The 19,148-nt window shown below is 35.4% G+C and overlaps 2 protein-coding genes and 1 long non-coding RNA gene across 3 annotated transcripts in view; 1 reads left to right on the top strand and 2 right to left on the bottom strand.

The window, feature by feature from the left end:
* The window catches only part of LOC123666398 (fibrillin-1-like), a 42,614-nt gene extending 37,182 nt beyond the window's left edge, over positions 1-5,432 (top strand). The window contains exons 24-28 of the mRNA XM_045600492.1: positions 712-851; positions 1,579-1,723; positions 4,570-4,585; positions 4,669-4,790; positions 5,244-5,432. Of these exons, the coding sequence (XP_045456448.1) occupies positions 712-851; positions 1,579-1,723; positions 4,570-4,585; positions 4,669-4,790; positions 5,244-5,406 (586 nt within the window). The 3' untranslated portion in view covers positions 5,407-5,432. The remainder of the gene's footprint in view (positions 1-711; positions 852-1,578; positions 1,724-4,569; positions 4,586-4,668; positions 4,791-5,243) is intronic.
* A 646-nt stretch (positions 5,433-6,078) lies between these two features.
* LOC123666614 lies at positions 6,079-6,449 on the bottom strand. Its single transcript, XR_006745292.1, has 2 exons — positions 6,178-6,449; positions 6,079-6,141 (listed from the first exon to the last, which is right to left on the bottom strand). It is a non-coding gene; the product is annotated as an uncharacterized LOC123666614 (long non-coding RNA).
* Positions 6,450-8,109: 1,660 nt separating this feature from the next.
* LOC123666593 (NACHT and WD repeat domain-containing protein 2) overlaps positions 8,110-19,148 on the bottom strand; it is a 52,141-nt gene continuing 41,102 nt past the window's right edge. Inside the window, exons 22-32 of the mRNA XM_045600694.1 lie at positions 15,891-16,078; positions 15,569-15,698; positions 14,764-14,873; positions 14,501-14,652; positions 13,319-13,537; positions 11,536-11,740; positions 10,266-10,410; positions 9,736-9,898; positions 9,296-9,427; positions 8,736-8,960; positions 8,110-8,337 (exon numbers count right to left, since the gene is read on the bottom strand). Coding sequence (XP_045456650.1) covers positions 8,193-8,337; positions 8,736-8,960; positions 9,296-9,427; positions 9,736-9,898; positions 10,266-10,410; positions 11,536-11,740; positions 13,319-13,537; positions 14,501-14,652; positions 14,764-14,873; positions 15,569-15,698; positions 15,891-16,078 — 1,814 coding nt within the window. The 3' untranslated portion in view covers positions 8,110-8,192. The remainder of the gene's footprint in view (positions 8,338-8,735; positions 8,961-9,295; positions 9,428-9,735; positions 9,899-10,265; positions 10,411-11,535; positions 11,741-13,318; positions 13,538-14,500; positions 14,653-14,763; positions 14,874-15,568; positions 15,699-15,890; positions 16,079-19,148) is intronic.

Raw genomic sequence — 19,148 nt, 5'->3', positions numbered from 1 at the left:
ATCTCGGTATTTCGGCTTTGTGACTAAATTATCCGCGACTATGGTTTCTTGAAAACGCCACGAATAACTGTAGAGCTTCTAGTAGAAGGATCAAGAAAAATTTCCCAGTTAGTGTTTTAAAAACATATGTCTTTATTATTTTAATAACTTCTACCATGAAATACAGTGCCAATACATCGTTTTAGCTATTAAATTATCTCTATAAAATTTACTTCTGAATATATCTACTGAATTGACTTCTGCCTGTAATGTTAGATCTAAGAAGTTAAAAAATAAAACTCTTTACTGTACACCAAGAATAAGTAAGATTTCAGGTAAGTACAAAAGGCGACCTTATCGCTAATGAGCGATCTCTTTTAGGCAACATTTATGCCGAGGAAATGGTACATACATACAGTACAGTAGTAGTTTTGTATTTACTGTACAGTAGGTGTACAGTAAATACAAAATAATCAAAAGATATATAAAAATTTCAAAAATAAATAAATAGTAAACATAAAAGGGTTTTATATTAGATATGCATAAATGTATATCTCTATGTAGATAATTAATTATTATGATACGATTCAAAGATAAGACAGAATACAAAATTTGACTGGATAGATAAGGTAAGGGTTAAAATTGAAGGAAATTGTGTTATACAGAATTCTTGAACACTGCAAGTGGGTATAGATAATTAAATAAATAAAATTGAAATTGATACAATTTTAGTACGTGTTCCGATGTGGACGAATGCACGGAGTTCAAACACAAGAAGCTGTGCATCGGGCGCTGTCTCAACGAGCCGGGCAGCTACCGGTGCAGCTGCCCGCCCGGGTACAGGCTCGCGGAGGACAACAGGAGTTGCGTCGGTAAGATGTCATACTACCTTCTGGTATGGATTACTGTTTTAAAGTGTATTTCGATAAATATTACCAACAATGTCAACATGTATTATTAAAAAAAACATTGTTGCGACTGTTGAAGAAAGATTAAATGGATCGAAACTACTATAACTAATTTAGTATGTCAGGCTATAATTCATAGGTACCTAACACATTGTCGATCTCTCCGGTGACATTCGCTTCGATTCCTGCTCGGAGTGGATATTTGTATTTACGCAAATATTTACTTCCGTTCTGGTTGTTAGTCCTTATCTACCCACCCTGCCTCGGAGAGCACGTTAAATATCGAATATATCTGTTAACCCGGATTGAATCAGTTTGGTGGATTAAGCTTTAAGATGATAGTTTTAGAAGTTCCCATGTAGGAGAAGGATCAGACCATTCTCCTACACGGGGAAAGATGCCTATGCCCAACAGGGTGAATCAGGCCAGCGATTAACGCCTTATGAGGAATAATGTAAGATTAAGCTAGATATAAGTATAGTATTATAAGGAAATAATAATTTAAAAAAAAAAACAGAAATTGTGCCATACATTAGAATAAGAACCGGTCGGTGGACTCACGTCTTTTTTGAAGACATTAAAAACATAGTCTAACTTGAACAGCGATGTTGCTGAGTAACGCCTATCTTAAAAAAAAACGCCTTATGAGGATACACTAGCAACCAGAATGTACCCCCCCCCCCATCGCCAGACATCGACGAGTGCGAGACGGGCGCGGCGCCGTGCGCGGGCGGCGCGCCGGCGGCGGGCGCCAGCGACGTGTGCCTCAACACGCGCGGCGGCTACCGCTGCCACCGCATCGCCTGCCCGCCCGGCTACCGCCTCGAGAGCAAGCAGTGAGTCGCCTGTGTTTGAGCTATAAGCATCCGAAGGGTCGTCCATTCATCACATTGTTTTTTTTAATGTTTTTAGCTATTGAATGGTAGATGTGGCTAATGGGATCACTTTCAAACCAAAAAGACACTTAAAGACTGATTAGTAAACTTTTTATTTTAACTTAAACATTTCGAATTTATTTTTGTTTCAACGTAATCATTATAAAATTTATATAAAAATACAAAATTTATGACAGATAACTAGACATGTTACTTCTTAAAGCAATTTTAGAAGTAACAAGCACAGAATAAAATATGGCACAATTCAATCTAAACAAATAAAATAACATTCCAAATTTAAAGTAATTTAAAAACCAAACAGATCAGAGTTGAAATTTTTTTTTATATCACTAGGTCAGCAAACAAGCGTACGGCTCACCTGATGGTAAGCGATTACCGTAGCTTATAGACGCCTGCAACACCAGAAGCAGCGCAAGCGCGTTGCCGACCCAATCCCGAATCCCCCCAGGAGCTTGGTCACCTTACTCACCAACAGGAACACAACACTGCATGAAAACAGTATTATTTAGCTGTGATCTTCTGTAAGGTCGAGGTACTACCCCAGTCGGGCTGCTCCATATTTTGAGCAGGAAATTCCTGCTGTACCCTACCTCAGTTGAAGTAACATTTTAACCCTCCCCTTGATAATTACTGGTAGAGTTTTAGACGAGCTATACAATATATATAACCCTACATTCGCGTGTATTTATTTGCGAAAAAGTACTTAATAATTATAAGCATTTTAAGAAAATTATCTTTAACATACGATGATTACATTTTGAAAAATTAAGTATCGTGATTTAAATTTCTAGACAAAAATTAAGATTGCAGATAGAATTCTGGTTATAGTTTTGTGCTGCTTAAAGTTTAGAAATCAACTATCATCATCGAATCATCAATCGACGAAAAATAAGTACAGATGAAATCTTATTCTACCCCCCCCCCCCCTATATATGTCCTGATGTTTTTGACCCTTATGAGATTAATAGACGACCTCTATTATAAAATTTTCTAACAAACAAAGGCTATGGCCTAATTAAGTTAGCTAAAGGTTGATTAAGTTAGCTTATATCTCGTCTTGACCATCTCTACCTTTCATATTTCCATTTCTCTTGCATAAAGTGATTCTCTGTCTCATTTTTTCTATCAATCACTAGATATTATATTGCTAATGCTACAAATTGCAAGGTACATTAAATTTCTGATTACTTTACGCATGACAGCTAAAAAGTTAATTTTGTAATAGACGTTATTTTTTTTAATCTGTATTTTTGATTTTTTTATTTTTTTTGTTTCAGTCGTTGCTCTATAATACAAACTTATTGTCCGCCCGCTGACTGGGAGTGCTCTCACAAGCCGAGCACTTACTCCTACAACTTTTTCACCTTCGTCTCCAATCTCTACATACCTGATTCTAAGGCAAGTACCACGAATTATATGAAAGGAATACGATTTGATTACAATTTGATGAATAGCGTCTTTGTTACACAGTAAAATTGAATACTACAGTAACCCAAAATGATATCAGTCAGTCAGTCAGCTCAGCCTATTGCAGTCCACTGCTGGATATAGGCCTCCCCAAGTTCGCGCCAAACATCCCGGTTTTCCGCAATCCTCATCCAGCTTACACAAAAAATGATATATTATTAACTATTTTCCAAGTAATTTTTTCATCGCTTACAAATCAATATATATATATCATCATCATCATCATTATTACAGCCTATTGCAGTCCACGGCTGGACATAGGCCTCTACAAGTTCGCGCCAAAAATGCGCAAAAATGCGTGTATATATATATATTTTTTTTTGAACGCATATATTTATATATTTGTGAATGGGTGTAATTCACACGAGACAGAAGTGAAACTTCTGAAAAGTAGCCTGAGAGAATTTTTTTTAATGAGAATATAAATTACTGTGTAATGTATTCTATCTAATTCTCTCGCCGACTTAATCCTAAACATTTATGTGCTTGTTTCTTTATCGTAACGCATTTTCGTTTAATCGAGTATCTAATCACAACGATTCTAAAGAAATTTCACTTCAATAAAATACGACCGACAAGGTACAAATATAGAGTACGACGATAGTAGACTCCGGCTCGCTGGACCGACGTTCTACGTAAGATTGTCGGTGTAGTCTGCACGAAGATTGCGCAAAACCGGAATTTTGCGTGGACTTGAGAAGGCCCATGTCCAGCAGGGGACTGCGATAGGCTGAAACATAAATAATTAATGTATTAATAATTTAGTGATAAATAATCTACAGTAATTGTTAAAAATATTGTATCGAACCACATTCATATTTAATATTTGCACACCGTAAGGTAGAACATGTTTGGACTATACTAATGTTAATCTTGTACAACTTCAACACCATGTTCTTGCAAATAAACAATTATTATTATTATTATTATACTGAGTGTCACTCCGCCCGCCCAACACATAATAGATACATATATTATAATAAGTACTTATATAAATAATATAGTAAATTTACTTATACTTACATATATAAATATAAGCGGGTGGAGGATTACGCCCCGGCAGGGAGATCAAACGGCCAGGGGTTAGGGCTGAAGGCTGAGAAACCGGCGGATAATCTTAGCCGAGTCAAGTAACACCGCCTTCTGCATCCTGGCTGCGAGCGAACCGTCCCGGATCCCCAGTTGCCTCAGATGGTGAGCGAGGCTAACCGGGATCAAACCGTTGGCAGATATTACGATAGGGATTATTTCAGCGGACCCCACACCCCACATGTCGACAATCTTGTGCGCCAGATCCAGATATTTACGTTTTTTCTCAGTCTCGGCTTTCACGAGGTTCTCGTCATGCGGGATTATTATTATTATTATAATTAATGACGACGACGAGGCCCGCAGTAAGTGAGCGTGCGCGTGCGCAGGTGGAGCTGTTCACGATGCGCGGGCCGGCGTGGCGCCTCGCGCGCATGCGCTTCCAGCTGCGCGTCGTGAGCGTCGACGCGCCGCCCTCCGTCGCCGAGCCCGCCGACATCTCCGCCTTCTCGTACGACTCGCTAATATTATTATACTTATATTATTGTTCTGATAAAATTACACTAAAATTATTGTCGTAATATTATTATACTAATATTAAAAACACAAGATGATATTATTTTAAAACAGTAATCAGTTCATTGCGCTGTGCGCAAACGCATGTAGATACCTGCGTGCTATCGTAAGCAAGTTTACGGACTTAAAACATTCATTTTTAAAATTTCTATATGCCTATTCGTATTTTATATGTATACATATAGACTAATGTATATAATAACTAAATAAAGACTAAGTTCAAAAAACTATTTTTATATATCAGGCAAACTCTCTTGAAAAGAAAATACAAAAACATACACATACCAACTAACTCTATAAGGAACATTGCCAAGTAAAATAACAATTTTGATGGTTTTTCATCCATTATGCTGTATCTCTCATATATTTTTCCTGTTTCATTTTTTAGATTGGTTCAAACCGGAAATCAAGCTGTAACATCTCTCGTCCGACCTCTAATAGGACCTCAGAGCATAGAACTGGAGCTATCTATGGAACTCTACAGCGGGGAACAGTTCGGAGGGATAGCTGTTGCGAAGTTGTTCATATACGTATCGGAATATGAGTTTTAGATATTGTAATAAAGTTTTAATTTGTTCGTTGTGTTTTTATTACGAATGAAATACTAAATACTAATACTTGAATAAAAAAACCTATATAATAACTCTCAACTCAGCCTGAGTTGCACCTGTAAGTAAGTTGTTTAGTTAGTTTATATTTGCGTTTTGTTTCGATCTGAAAAATGGCTTTTACTTGTCTTAGTTATTAGTATAACTTTTACTTTATTCAACAAAAACTTTAGTACCGACTGCAGTCAACGAGTTAGAATACGTGCCCTAGAATTAGTCCCGTTTTATCCAGACTTACTCAAGTTTTCAATTTCTTTAGGCACATGAGCGTAAACTTTTTACGGATGAAACGGCAAGGTTTTTATCGATGGCGCTGGAACGGAAATCTAACTAAAGCTTTAGATTTGTATAAAAATAAACAAGACCTAAAATTAGTTTGCCAAAGAAGTTTCACACCTAACATGTGTACTTTATACGCAAGCACTTTTTTATTTTACTACCGACCACAAAATAATATTTGAAATATATTTCTCAATGTATCTTTTTTAGCTGAGTAACATTTTATTCCATTTTTTTTAAATAGCAGCTTGAAGTTAGACGAAAGAAAGTTTTTTGTGAGTTAACATATGGGTAGAAATTTTGATATTCTAAGTATTCCGATAATAAAAGTCACAATTTTATTTATGTTTATTTATTGAACAACGCTATTACAACCACATTATCTAAGATAATAAAATTCTAAACTATAATCAATATTTTAAACATTTAATAGACGTCATCTAAAGATCCAATTAAATTTTCTTTAATTGATAATACCTAAGACATTCCTTACGTAACAAAACAATGCTCATATCACAGTCCGATAAAACTTAGCCTAATTCATTTATCCTAAGCATCTTTCGTATTCCAATAATTTGTACTCAAATATCTGTACCATGGTCATTAAGGAACATTTCAATTGAGGTATTTATAATCCCTATTGTAAGCAAGAATATATATAATTTAAAATAATACTCTGCATAGCACAACCAAAATATTATAAAGCTGAAGAGTTTGTTTGTTTGCGCTAATCTCAGGAACTACTTGGCCAATTTGAAAAATTATTTTAGTATTGAATAGCCCATTTATTGAGGAAGGCTATAGACTATATATCATCACGATAAGACTTATAGGAGCGGAGCACCAACGAAGAATATTTCAAAATCAGGTTTTTTCCTTTTGAGAGCTTCCCCAGTTAGCCCAAAGACTCTGTTCCACGCGAACGAAGTCGTGGGCAGAAGCTTGTGAATAATAAATTTAAAAATAATGAATTAATATAATAAGATATAGCTGTAGCACGGTGTTTCACACGCGTCAATTGAAAGTAAAAAATAGCCTATAGACTTCCTTGGTAAATGGACTATGATCACGCTAAGACCGCCAACGACGCCGCGATGGCGCAACGGTTACAGCTATGGATTGTACCCGTTGCGTCGGCGGTTGCAGGTTCGATCCCCACACATGACAAATATTTGTATTGGCCATACAGGTGTTTGCCATGGTCTGGGTGTTTGTGCAGTCCTTGTGGGTCTCCCCACCGTGCCTCGGAGAGTTCTGATCTTTCTCCTACATGGGGAAAGAGGCCTATGCCCAGTAGTGAGATATTACAGGCTGAAGCGCGTCACACAAAGACCAGGAAGAGTAGAGCACCAAAAAAGAATGTTTCAAAAACGGTATTTTTTTTCCTTTTGAGACCTGCCGCTGCGTGCCCTGCGTAAACGGTTAAAGGTTCGCAAATTATTAAAGTTAGCGTTGGCCCAAAGTAACTATTTCACGTAGACAAAGTCGCGGGCAGAAGCTAGTTTAAAATAATACTATGCATAACACAGCCAATGTTTCTGTTTGGAATAGTATTTAAATATATATTATTCTAAATATTGTTCTATATAACGTAGAATAAAATATTTAATATTTGAAATAGTAACATATTAAAGTAAAACTTATTTTAACAAACATTTCATATTTTGTAGTTAATAATACTTATCAATAAAATATTGATATCTTCAGTTAAGACAGAAGACTGAAAGTTTGACTAGAATTCTTAGATTTTGTGTTTGGTTTTTTCCTAGATAATACCTCTCAAAATTGACGAGAATTATCACTTAACTGGATCTACAGTTGTCAAGATCTCGAGATGTGATCTTCTACACAAATGACATTCAGTCTTACATTACTGTCAATTTTGTCCAGATTTCTAGATTTTGTAATCATTATCCAAGTACCAAATCCGAGACTGACATTTTATAACATCTGAAGTAAATAACTATATGGATGGATCAGCGTATCATTAAATTAGACATTAATTTTTTTTCCATTACTTTTTTTTTATACCACTAGCTCGGCAAAAAGCGTACGGCTCACCTGATGGTAAGCGATTACCGTAGCTTATAGATGCCTGCAACACCAGAAGCATCGCAAGCGTGTTGCCGATCCAATCCCCAATCCCTCCCCAGGAGCTCTGGTCACCTTACTCACCAACAGGAACACAATACTGCTTGAAAACAGTATTATTTATCTGTGATCTTCTGTAAGGTCGAGGTACTACCCCAGTCGGGCTGCTCCATATTTTGAGCAGGAAATTCCTGCTGTGCCCTACCTCAGTTAATTACTACAAGTCTTTCTCCAAGACAACATCTAGTTCCTCTAAATTAATAAATACTACACCTAATAACTGTTGACGTCTACGTTACTAAAACTAATTTTCTATGATAAACTTTCTACAAAGCATCGAATCAAGGATAATGTGTATTTTATTCGTAAGGATCGACAATATTAAGAACGGTAAGACATCCATCTTGTGAGGCAATAGCTACTGCTTTTCCTCCATGAGCGCTTGCAACTCCCGTTACTTCTGCTGGAGCTCGATATTCAGCTATTGCTTTACCGTCAACGGTTCTGTAAAATAAATTAAATTTACATATAAAACATTGATCTTTATTATGATAATGTTTGATAATCTTTAAAGGAACAAAATCACTTGAAATAAGATTTGGAAGAATTGAAGATAATAATATAAAGACAAATTCACGAAAGTGGCATTCCGGCGATTTTTAGGTTACAGGTTAAGAAAGGGGCGTAGGACACTAATTACATTTACATAAAATGAATAGTTATTATCAGTAACGTATTTTAAAAATTATAAATAATATACAAAAATTGTTTGTAAGTTTTGTTGTTAAAATGATAAAATCAATTACTCAACTGAAATTATATATTTATCTTCTCTTCTTCTCTAATCAGAAATTAGTATAACGACTGCTGTTAATTATATATTTTAAAATATAAACACTCACCTAAAGACTCTCAAAGTTTTCCTACCGCTGTGATAATAGAAGACATACTGGTCAGTGGAACTGAACATAGTAATAATAGAGAAGACGCCCTCCGCTGCTCTGGAGATTAGCTGTTGTACTGCAGTGCCACGTTTCAATTCGATCAGATCTAGTCCACCACGAGATGGAGCACACAAGCCAAGTTTTCCATCACGCGTGCAGGCTCCATTCCAGCGTGGTACAAACCTGAAATCAGTCGGAGATTTGCAAGTAAGCCAATAAATAAATAATCGCCTTACACCCAATGACCTTCAGTAGGATTTACTCCTGTATTGAGGGTCCGAAACACAATAAAGCACTAATACCCAGACCAAGGCAAACATCTGTATGGCCAATACAAACGTTTTGCCATGTGTGGTGATGGAACCCGCGACTGCTAACGCATAAGCCAGTCCTGTGACCATTGTGCCAATACGTTGCAAGTCGAGAAGAAATGCGTCAATTATAAAAATATAGCGCATGTTACTTGTCAAACTGGAAAGAATAGTCTTTGGAGTGATCAACTTTATCACAGCACTTACCTAACGTGTCGCTTGGTCTTTATATCCAATATTCCCGCCTTGTCGTTTCCGACGACTGCTACCCAGTGGGGTTTATGTGGTAACGCTACAATTGACTGCATATCTTTTATACCACTGTTTTTTACGGGAATCCTGAAATTACGAGTAAATTTATAACAAATCGTAAATATTTAGCTTATTAAACATTCATTTTTGCTGCAAATATTTAACAAAAAATAAACAACTAAAGAATGTTATAAGTAAACAATGTTAAAATGATATATGAGGCATACTCTTTTCTAAGGTGTGACTAGTGATCAAGATTGGGCTTTAACTTATTATTTAACTAGCTTCTAATATATTTTTAAAATTTGAATATTTACTATGTGACAGAGATAATTTATCCTTTTTATCGTATCTTACTTTCCATAAATTATTATCAGTCTACCTTCTTAGTTTACCTGTGTAACCTTGCACCAGTTCTTGCATGGAAAATGTGTAAGCATTCTCGTGAAGATTTGTCCATCCCCGGAGCAACTATATGATGTTCATCAGCAGAAACCACGGCTGCTCTGTATCCCGTCCCCCGGACTTCATAATCTACTGTGTAGATTTTTTCACCGTCTACAACAAGATAATTCTCTTTACTGCAAGCCTACTAGAATAATATCAAATCAAAGAAATGTTTTTTAAATTACTCTTAGCAAGTTAGCTTTCTAAGCGTTTATCTATAGATTTTGAAAAAGACTCAGTAGTCGAGCAACTGCGTGTTGCACTAGTGGTCTTGATTACTATTCCTCCACATGACAATTATATATTGGTATAAATCATACGGTCGCTTGTATATTATGATTAAACGTGTGTGTATATTTTTCCGGACTTCTGACATAGGATTTTATACCTACTGAGGTCAATATATGTAGTGTTTTTTTTATATTTGATACTTCATTGTACAGTCTTAGCGTTCATCTATTTATTTATTTCTACTTGCCTGGTATAGTTCTTGCAACAATATGAGCTACAGCTACATTGTCAACATTGTCTGTAGCTACGACCATGGATATTGTTATTAGTTTGGTACCATCTTCTAGAAATAATAACTGCTTTATACCTTTTTGTTCTTCTTTAAATACAACCTTGAAAAAAAAATATTTTTGTCTCAAATTTAAGAGCTCTCTAAATTCCTATTGCACGACTCCAAGGAAGCTGTGCTTTATTCTCACAAAATGAAAAGTATCTCTATATTTTATAACATTGTTAAATATTTAATATGCTACAAAATACACACTATACAATAGAGTAAAAATCAAACTATAAATTAAATATCCTTTGAAGTCTCTTTTGAATACTATTATAGTAAAAAGAATCGATTCTATAAATATGTATTATATTGAACGTGAACTTTATATGTGAGGACCATTTGACAACTCAGTATCAGGAAACTATTAATTTAGAAGCCTATTGAATATGAAGTATGAAAAATTCTTATTTTTTTTTTTTTAGTTTGTAACTCAATTGTTAACTTTTTTTATATCATTAGGTAAGAGATTACCGCAGCCTATAGAGTCTGCAACACCAGAACCATCGCAAGCGCGTTGACGACTCAATCTCCACCCACCCAGGAGCTCTGGTCACCTTACCAACAGGACTACTGCTTGAAAACAGTATTATTTAGCTGTGATCTTCTGTAAGTTCGAAGTACTACCCCAGTCGGGCTGCTTCATATTTTGAGCAGGAAATTCCTGCTGTGCCCTACCTCTATACATTAACTAGTTATAAATTGTATATTTTTAGTGGTAAACTCAATTATTAATTATCTTATAAATAAACTTGGAGGCGTGAACATAGAATTTTAAAACTATTTTGATAGCCATCGAAATGATATACATATACAATGTTAGGATAATGTACGACGAATAGTGTCACCTTGGAGTCCTAGGACAGTTTCAAGTAGCGAGTAAAAATTATTATAAATAAATAACAATACAACAGACATACATATACAACATAATACTTATATATATATAAACATGTGTAATTCTTAACATTTTTGAATATCATATCAAAAATTGACCGCTTCAGCGGGGTTTGAACCCGCGTCTGACTGACCGTGTCGGCGCTCTAGTCAATTTTTGATATGATATTCAAAAATATTTAGAATTCCTAATGTGCGGGTAACACAAAAATAAAAGTCGTACATATGTGTAATTCTTAATAACTTTAAACGATACTTAGAATTAACAATAAAGAATAAAAGAGACCTGTCTGTCAGCCGTGTCCCATATAATTAAGCAGCCAGACTCAGCGGTGACGACGTGAGCGCCCGCCGGCGTGATGCGCGCGTGCGTCACTATGGCGCCGAGGGGCGCGTCCGCGAGCTGCGCGAGCAGGCGGCCCGCGCGCGTGTCCCACAGCCCCCAGCAACTGCGCGTCACTGTCGCTGCCAGCGGGACGTCGCGGGCCAGGCTGATACATGGAAATATATATATATATATATATATATATATATATATATATATATATATATATATATATATATATATATATACTACCTGACCCCGCAAACGTTTCTTTGCCATATATGTTATTAACCCGCTTAATGTTTAACCCCTTAATCCCTTATAACTTAGGGGTATGAAAAATAGATGTTGGCCGATTCTCAGTCCTACCCGATATGCCCACAAAATTTTATTAAAATCGGTCGAGCCGTAGAATTTTTTTTTTCGGTGATTTAATTTAATATGAATTTGTTATATATAACTTTGGATATTGTGCCTCTGTTTTCTTTTTGCGAATTGTATGTAACACCTATAATTAAGGCAGCACTTATACTTAATATTTTTGTAAAAATTCATTATTATTCTCTTCTTGTTAGTGTATGTCTTGTTGGTGTTAATGTTAAATTAATAAATAAATAGCCAAATTTTACAAAAAAAATGAGTGTTCTTTAGACCACACGACGAAAGTAAAACTTAATTAGTTCACCATTATCATTACAGCCTATACAGTCCACTGCTGGACATAGGCCTCCACAAGTTTACGTCAAAAATAACGTGAACTCGTGTGTTTTGCCCATAGTCACCACGCTGGGCAGGCGGGTTGGTGACCGCAGTACTGGCTTTGTCGCACCGAAGACGCTGCTGCCCGTCTTCGGCCTGTGTATTTCAAAGCCAGCAGTTGGATGGTTATCCCGCCATCGATCGGCTTCTTAAGTTCCAAGATGGTTGGTGGAACCTTGTTATCCCTTAGTCGCCTCTTACGACACCCACGAGAAGAGAGAGGGTGGCTAAATTCTTTAGTGCCGTAGCCACACAGCACAGTGCCGTAGCCACACAGCACAAATAACACAATAATTAGTTCAATTTAACATATATCTCCTTCTCAAGTTCTGTTCGCCTCGCCCGATCACACTTATCACATTCTCGTCACGCATTCGCCAGCTTACTCCACGAGTCAAGCGTGCGTAAGAAGTTTTCAAAACTTTGTTTAGTAAATAAAAAAGAGCTTGATTATAGTAGTGCATGATTTATAAAACAAAGTTCTTCTTGAAAACCCCTCTACATTTTATATTTAAAATATGGACTAGTGTGAAAAGCGTTTTGGTCCGATACTAGTACCTTATTTTTCGTCTGTTTCTAAAACTTATTGATTTTGATGAAACTTACCTTATCTAATAATGGTTTTTGACAATTGTAATAGTTGAGTGTAAATTGTAACGCTGCGATAAATATAAACAAAGTAATAATCGTTTACACGAACACAGTTAAAAAAAGGATCAGCTAATTTAATTCAGTGAAAAATGTCTCAGAAGGAATTGTATGAAGGAACCTTTTTATTGGTAAATATTAGTTTTATTTAAAAATATATCTTAAGACTTTTTTCAAAAGTTACGTTAGCAATCATTCTTGTTTTTACATAAAACATGTAATCGTGTAATGTCAAAATTCAATTCTATGTAAAAAAAAAACAAAATTGTCACCTAAACATATAAAGCAGAGTAGTGAAAATAATTTTCAAACCTAAAACTTATATTTAACAACAAACCTAATTGATTCGATAGGTAGTTCCTGCCTATCAATTTTGTGGACTTGCTCAAATATGTTATCAATGTTCCATATCTTCACAGTTCTGTCTATAGAGGAGGTGATCACGTTGTTCCAAGCACCTACAGTCAGAGGTTCCAGCTGAACAATTCTACCGAAGTGGGCGTCTAAGACTTTTATCAGCTTTGTTGTCTCTAGGCTCCAGACGTATAGATTTTTCCTGGGAATTATAAATTTGGAACGTGACAAAGAAGTTTGACAATTTACAAAAAAAATATAGTTTTTTTACACAACTAGGTTGGCAAAAAAGCGTATGGCTCACCTGATGGTAAGCGATTACCTTACTTTATGGATGCCGCAACGTCAAAAGCATCACAGGCACGTTGTCGACACTACCCCCAATTCCCCCCAGGAGCTCTGATCACTTTACACACCAACAGGAACACAGCACTGCTTGAAAGCAGTATTATTTTGCTGTGGTCTTCTGTAAGGTCGACTTGTAACTAACTAACATTTGTATTGTATGTTGGTGTTTGCCGTGGTCTGAGTGTTTGTGCAGTCCTTGTGGGTCTCCCCACCGTGCCTCGGAGAGCACGTTAAGCCGTCGGTCCCGGTTGTTATCATGTACACCTGATGATCGTTACTCATAGTAGGGAATATATCCGCCAACCCGCATTGGAGCAGCGTGGTGGATTAAGCTCTGATCCTTCTCCTACATGGGGAAAGAGCCCTATGCCCTCTAGTGGGATATTACCGGCTGAAGCGTAATACATATAAACATACAATCCATAAAAATAATATAAACTTATTTGTATGTAGTAAGGAGGTCACATCTAAGGTAACCCGAGATAGTTATTAGTTAACAACTATACATTGTAACATAATATGTAAAAGTTAATTAGTTTGCACAAATTAACTATCGAAAGAGTCTAGGGTAAGCAACTAGCAGGATACAGCATGTGCTCCGTGCCAAGCCAGAGCCAAGACTCCCTTAGCCACAGTTGCTCCAGACGTTTTATACATGTCAGAATGACTCAAACAATGGAATGAGTGAGGGTAGGTGAGTATCGAACGATGTGCTAAGTGGTGTAATCGGTGTGCATCTGTTGCTTATAAATTTCTTGCTAATTGCCTACGATAGCGCAGGTGCCGACGTATACATAAAAAAAAAACAAAGACATACCTCACTCCAGCTACAGCATAAGTATTATTATTGCTGATCATGAAAGAGTTAGATTGAGTCATTTTCGTTGAAATATTTCTAATAGTGTGAGGAAGTTTTAGAACTATGCCCTCTAATCTCAGATCCTTTTCTTGTTTGTCTTGTTTCTCTTTCTTAAATAAAAATTTTATCACAATTATTTTAAAATGTTTACTGTCTTTTGTATTATCTGATACTTAACTGAACATAACTCGCAGAAAATAAAATATGCTTTTACTTACGACTTCATCTTCATTCTTGTCATCATTTTCTTCATCTTTATCACCATTATCATGATTACCTCTTGGTATGATATTATAAAAATCCCAAACTACAAAACTGTAAGTTGTTGTAGCTGAAATAAAATAACTTACTTTTAGTCAAAAATCAAAATCGAAAACAGCTTTATTAAAATCGGCTTCAAAAGCACGCTACAATTTAAAATTTTAAAGTATTATTTTTAAAAGCGAAGCTGCTAGATTATTCAGAGAAGTATCCGCAAGAAACTCCGCAGTTATTCTTTTGAAAATAATATATAAACTGTGTTTTTGTAAAAAAATAGTAATATTATCTTGTATGTAATACAGGCGTCACTAAGTCTACATATCTTTATCAACTATGTAATTCTACTCCGAATAAGACGCTTTACCTTATAATTTCTTTTTAATAATCACTTTAAGTTTTTGTTGAGTCTTCACTGACACCCATGTATATGATTTAAATCGATTTTGTATGAACTTATTTTGCTTATTATTTTTCCTTAAAAGTTAAAAGTTAAAATGACAAAGAAATAACATTTATTAATAAATTACTACGAATACTGCTAGTAATGTTGTGTTCCTGTGGTGAATAAAATAGTTAGAGCTCCTAGGAATATGCCAGGTAGCGTTTATAATAAAGCGGGTCGTAAGGTTGTTTGATCAAGTCATGGTAGAGAGGTGTCTTGATTGGGAATAACTAGAAGCGACTAGTATGTATTTTTGTAGGAACAAAAATAGCAACTAAGCTTTGTTTATTCTAAAAAAGCATATTTATAATAAATATTTGTACCAAGTAACATCCGATCCTTCTTTCCTCTTTTCAATTGTAGCATCGCCTCTGCAGTGTCTGTGTCTTTGTGATGTAGTTCTTCGACTTTATCCCAAACTTTTTCTTCTTTATTTAATTCGTATACCGAGATCTATAGAAAATGTATATTTATTTTAGTATTATAAGAATTACCGTCTGCTTTTATTGTAAGTCTGGTTTCCAACGATGATTGCATGAGTTTGTCGTCTGAAGAGTTCACTTGCTTAGTATCGTTGATAACTGAAATTTTTTAATTTTCTTTCTAATGAATAAAAAGCGTTTTAATTAACATAATTTGTGGTACCTGATACCCTCTCTCAGGATCACTGGTATAAATCTTTGTCCAGTACTTGTTCATCGTAAAAGCTCCCCTACACCTCAATGGCTGCATCCAGACATCATCCTTGCAGAAATGCACCAAAAGTCTATCATCATCCAGATCACCGCTCCACATCACTAACACCAAATTTTCCAAGTCTCGAAATTCTATTGCTGGAAATAATGTCACTGTTGTACGTAAAAAAATATCAACAAGGGTGTATCGGATATTCTGTATGAATTTTTAACATGAGCACACAGCATCTACTGTATAAGTCTTGCAAACTATTATGAAAATGAAATATCAAATTGTGTTCGAAATTGTCTTCTTATTTAGAAGCGAAACCTTATCAATTCTGCTCCTTTTTATCCATCAATAATCGTTTTCAGACTTCAGTTTAACTAATTTTAAAGATTGTTGTACAAAATCCTTATTCAGGGGAACTTTGAATACTAAAATTGTTATATCGACTTATCTACCTTTATCTACCTTTATTTTCATTTTATCAACCTCTTTGTTTTTTCGAGGTCGAAATAATTTACTTATTTATGAATCTACATAGTTGAGTGTGTGTACTTTCACCAGTTAAGTGCTTAATCATCGTTTGGTGTTGGTGTTTTACATTGTTTTTACATCGTCACTGTGCTGATTTCTTGATGAATATTGGGAGATACCCTCATAATCATAATTATAAACTTCAATTACATAGAACATTATAAGGAACAAGTTTTCACTGATCATTAACAATACAACGCTGGCGCGGCGGCTTGTATGACAGAATAAAAGAATTAATCAATCGATATAACCCGAGTTCCAATCCAAGTCTAACACCGAGACAATTTTTGTATATTCAATTTAATCTTTGGTTTGTTTGAAGTTTATTTGAAGTTATTGTAATTTTTAAAATGAAATATGCTTGTTGCAAATCAACGGCAGGGGACGCCACTGGCCGTATCAATTGTAAACAGTGTAAGGATACATATCATATTAAATGTTTATTTCCTTGTGATAGAAACAAACAATTGTCACCGGAGTATATGAGGGAATGGGCATGTCCTGTATGTGTGTCTGCACGCGATCGTCGCCTTAATTCAGATAATACCCCTGTACGTGGCTCAACCTCCGCGAGATCTCCCAGTGAGAATATAAACACAAAAAGAGGCGGTTCGACTGTGTTGAATCAGTCACCTGAGATTGTGACGAGCGATTTTGATATATCCACTCAATTTGAGAGTATTAAGGAATTTATAGCCAGTGAAATGGCAAAGTGGAAAGTAGATTTAGAAGCGTCGATAAGCAATATGGTGTCAACACTTCTTCAACCAATTAAGGACGATATTACAAGTTTGAGGGAATCTGTGTCTTTTATCAATTCGAAGTATTATGAGTTTAATAATAAAGTCATTGGATTAGAAAAAGAATTAAAGTCCTTATCCCCACTGTCTATTGAACTGAATACTTTAAAGAAGAAAATTGATACTTTGGAAACTGAAAATAATAGCCGAGAGCAATGGTCACGTAGATCAAATATTGAAGTTTATGGTATACCTGTGAGGAAGAATGAAAACCTAATGGAGATTTTAAAAACAATCTCAGATCGTACTGGTTATCAATTAAATCCTTCTACAGATATTGATTTTGTTACCAGAGTTGCTCATAGTAAAAGCGAAAATCGGCTTATTAAACCTATAGTTATTAAGTTCCTGTCACGTTGGAAGAAGGATGACTTCTTGGCTTTAGCTAAAAGAATAAAACTCCAATGTAGTGATATTGGTTTTGCTGGTAATAGCTCTAATGTGTACTTTAAAGAACACCTGACACGTTCTAACAAAGCTCTTCTGCAGGAAGCTAAAAAGTTGGCCAAAGAGAAAATTTTTTCCTATGTTTGGATAAAGAATTGTACTATTATGGTCCGACGTACAGATACCAGTCCAGTATTACATATATTAAGCAACAGCGATTTGAAAAAAATTGCGTGAATGTCGTTATACCTTCCTCTGATTATTTTTTATTATTTCATTATTATTTTTTATTCTTTCATTATTATTTTTTATTTTTTTATTTTATATATATTCATTTTGTAAAAATAAATTTATTACTAATTGAATTGTCACCCTATTGTATAACTAATATTGTAGGTAGCGAGGACATCTTGACTTGTGATTGTTTTGTGTTTGCTAATTGCTTTGACTTTTCTGTTGTGTTTCTTGAGTTGCATTTGGATCGTCTTTATACTTTAGTATTACTGAACTGTGAATGTGTTTTCTACGGAAATGGATGATAATATCTCTATTTATTATCAGAATGTTCGTGGCTTACGTTCTAAAACCAATTTATTTTTTCGAAACCTACTTAAAACAGATTTTGGAATTATATGTCTGACAGAAACATGGCTACTGGAGGGCATTTTTAACGAGGAATTGTTTGACTCTCGATATTGTGTCTACAGATGCGATAGGGATTATAAGGTACGTGGAAACACTTTAGGTGGTGGTGTTTTAATAGCCGTCAGGCGGGACTTTTTTGTAGATTCTGTTACAGCTATACCTATTATCGGTGCAGTCGCTAAGGTTATCAAAGTGAAAATAAAACTTAGTCGTGAACGAAGATTGCATTTTTTAAACATTTATACTTGTTATTTTCCTCATTGTCAGTTGCATTTTGAGGCACTGTACGGGTGTTTCGAAATTATTTCAAATGACGTGATTAACTGCCCCGAAGAAGATTATTTTATAGCGGGTGATTTTAACATTTCCGTAGCTAAATGGTATTCTAATGACTCTGTTATGTGTTTGGATAATTCTAATTTAGATAACAATCTCGTCTATACATTATTTAATTTTCTAAGTTTTACAGGTCTGAATCAATATAATTGTATTCCAAATGTAAATCATAGGTATCTGGATTTAATTATTTGTAGCTGCCACTGTGTAACTTCTAAATCGATTTGTGCGCTTGTCCCCGAGGATAGCCATCATCCGGCAATAGAGGTATGTCTCAATGCTTTTAAACAACAAACCCTTTCTTCTAAATCAAGGACTGTGCGACTATATCGTGCCGTTGATTACAATATTGTCAACGGGATTATTGATAATATTAATTGGTATGAGTTACTGTCGGGCCTCGATATCGATACGTCTGTTACTGTCTTTTATCAAACCATTAATGAAATCATATCCGAATGGGTTCCCGTTAGGGTCGTGGCAGATAGTAGACATTATCCGTGTTGGTATTCGAGCGCTT

Source organism: Melitaea cinxia, chromosome 26, assembly GCF_905220565.1.
Source record: "Melitaea cinxia chromosome 26, ilMelCinx1.1, whole genome shotgun sequence".
NCBI classification, from domain to species: domain Eukaryota; kingdom Metazoa; phylum Arthropoda; class Insecta; order Lepidoptera; family Nymphalidae; genus Melitaea; species Melitaea cinxia.
Note: the sequence above shows the minus strand (reverse complement) of the source record. Positions and strands in the feature narration are given on the sequence as shown.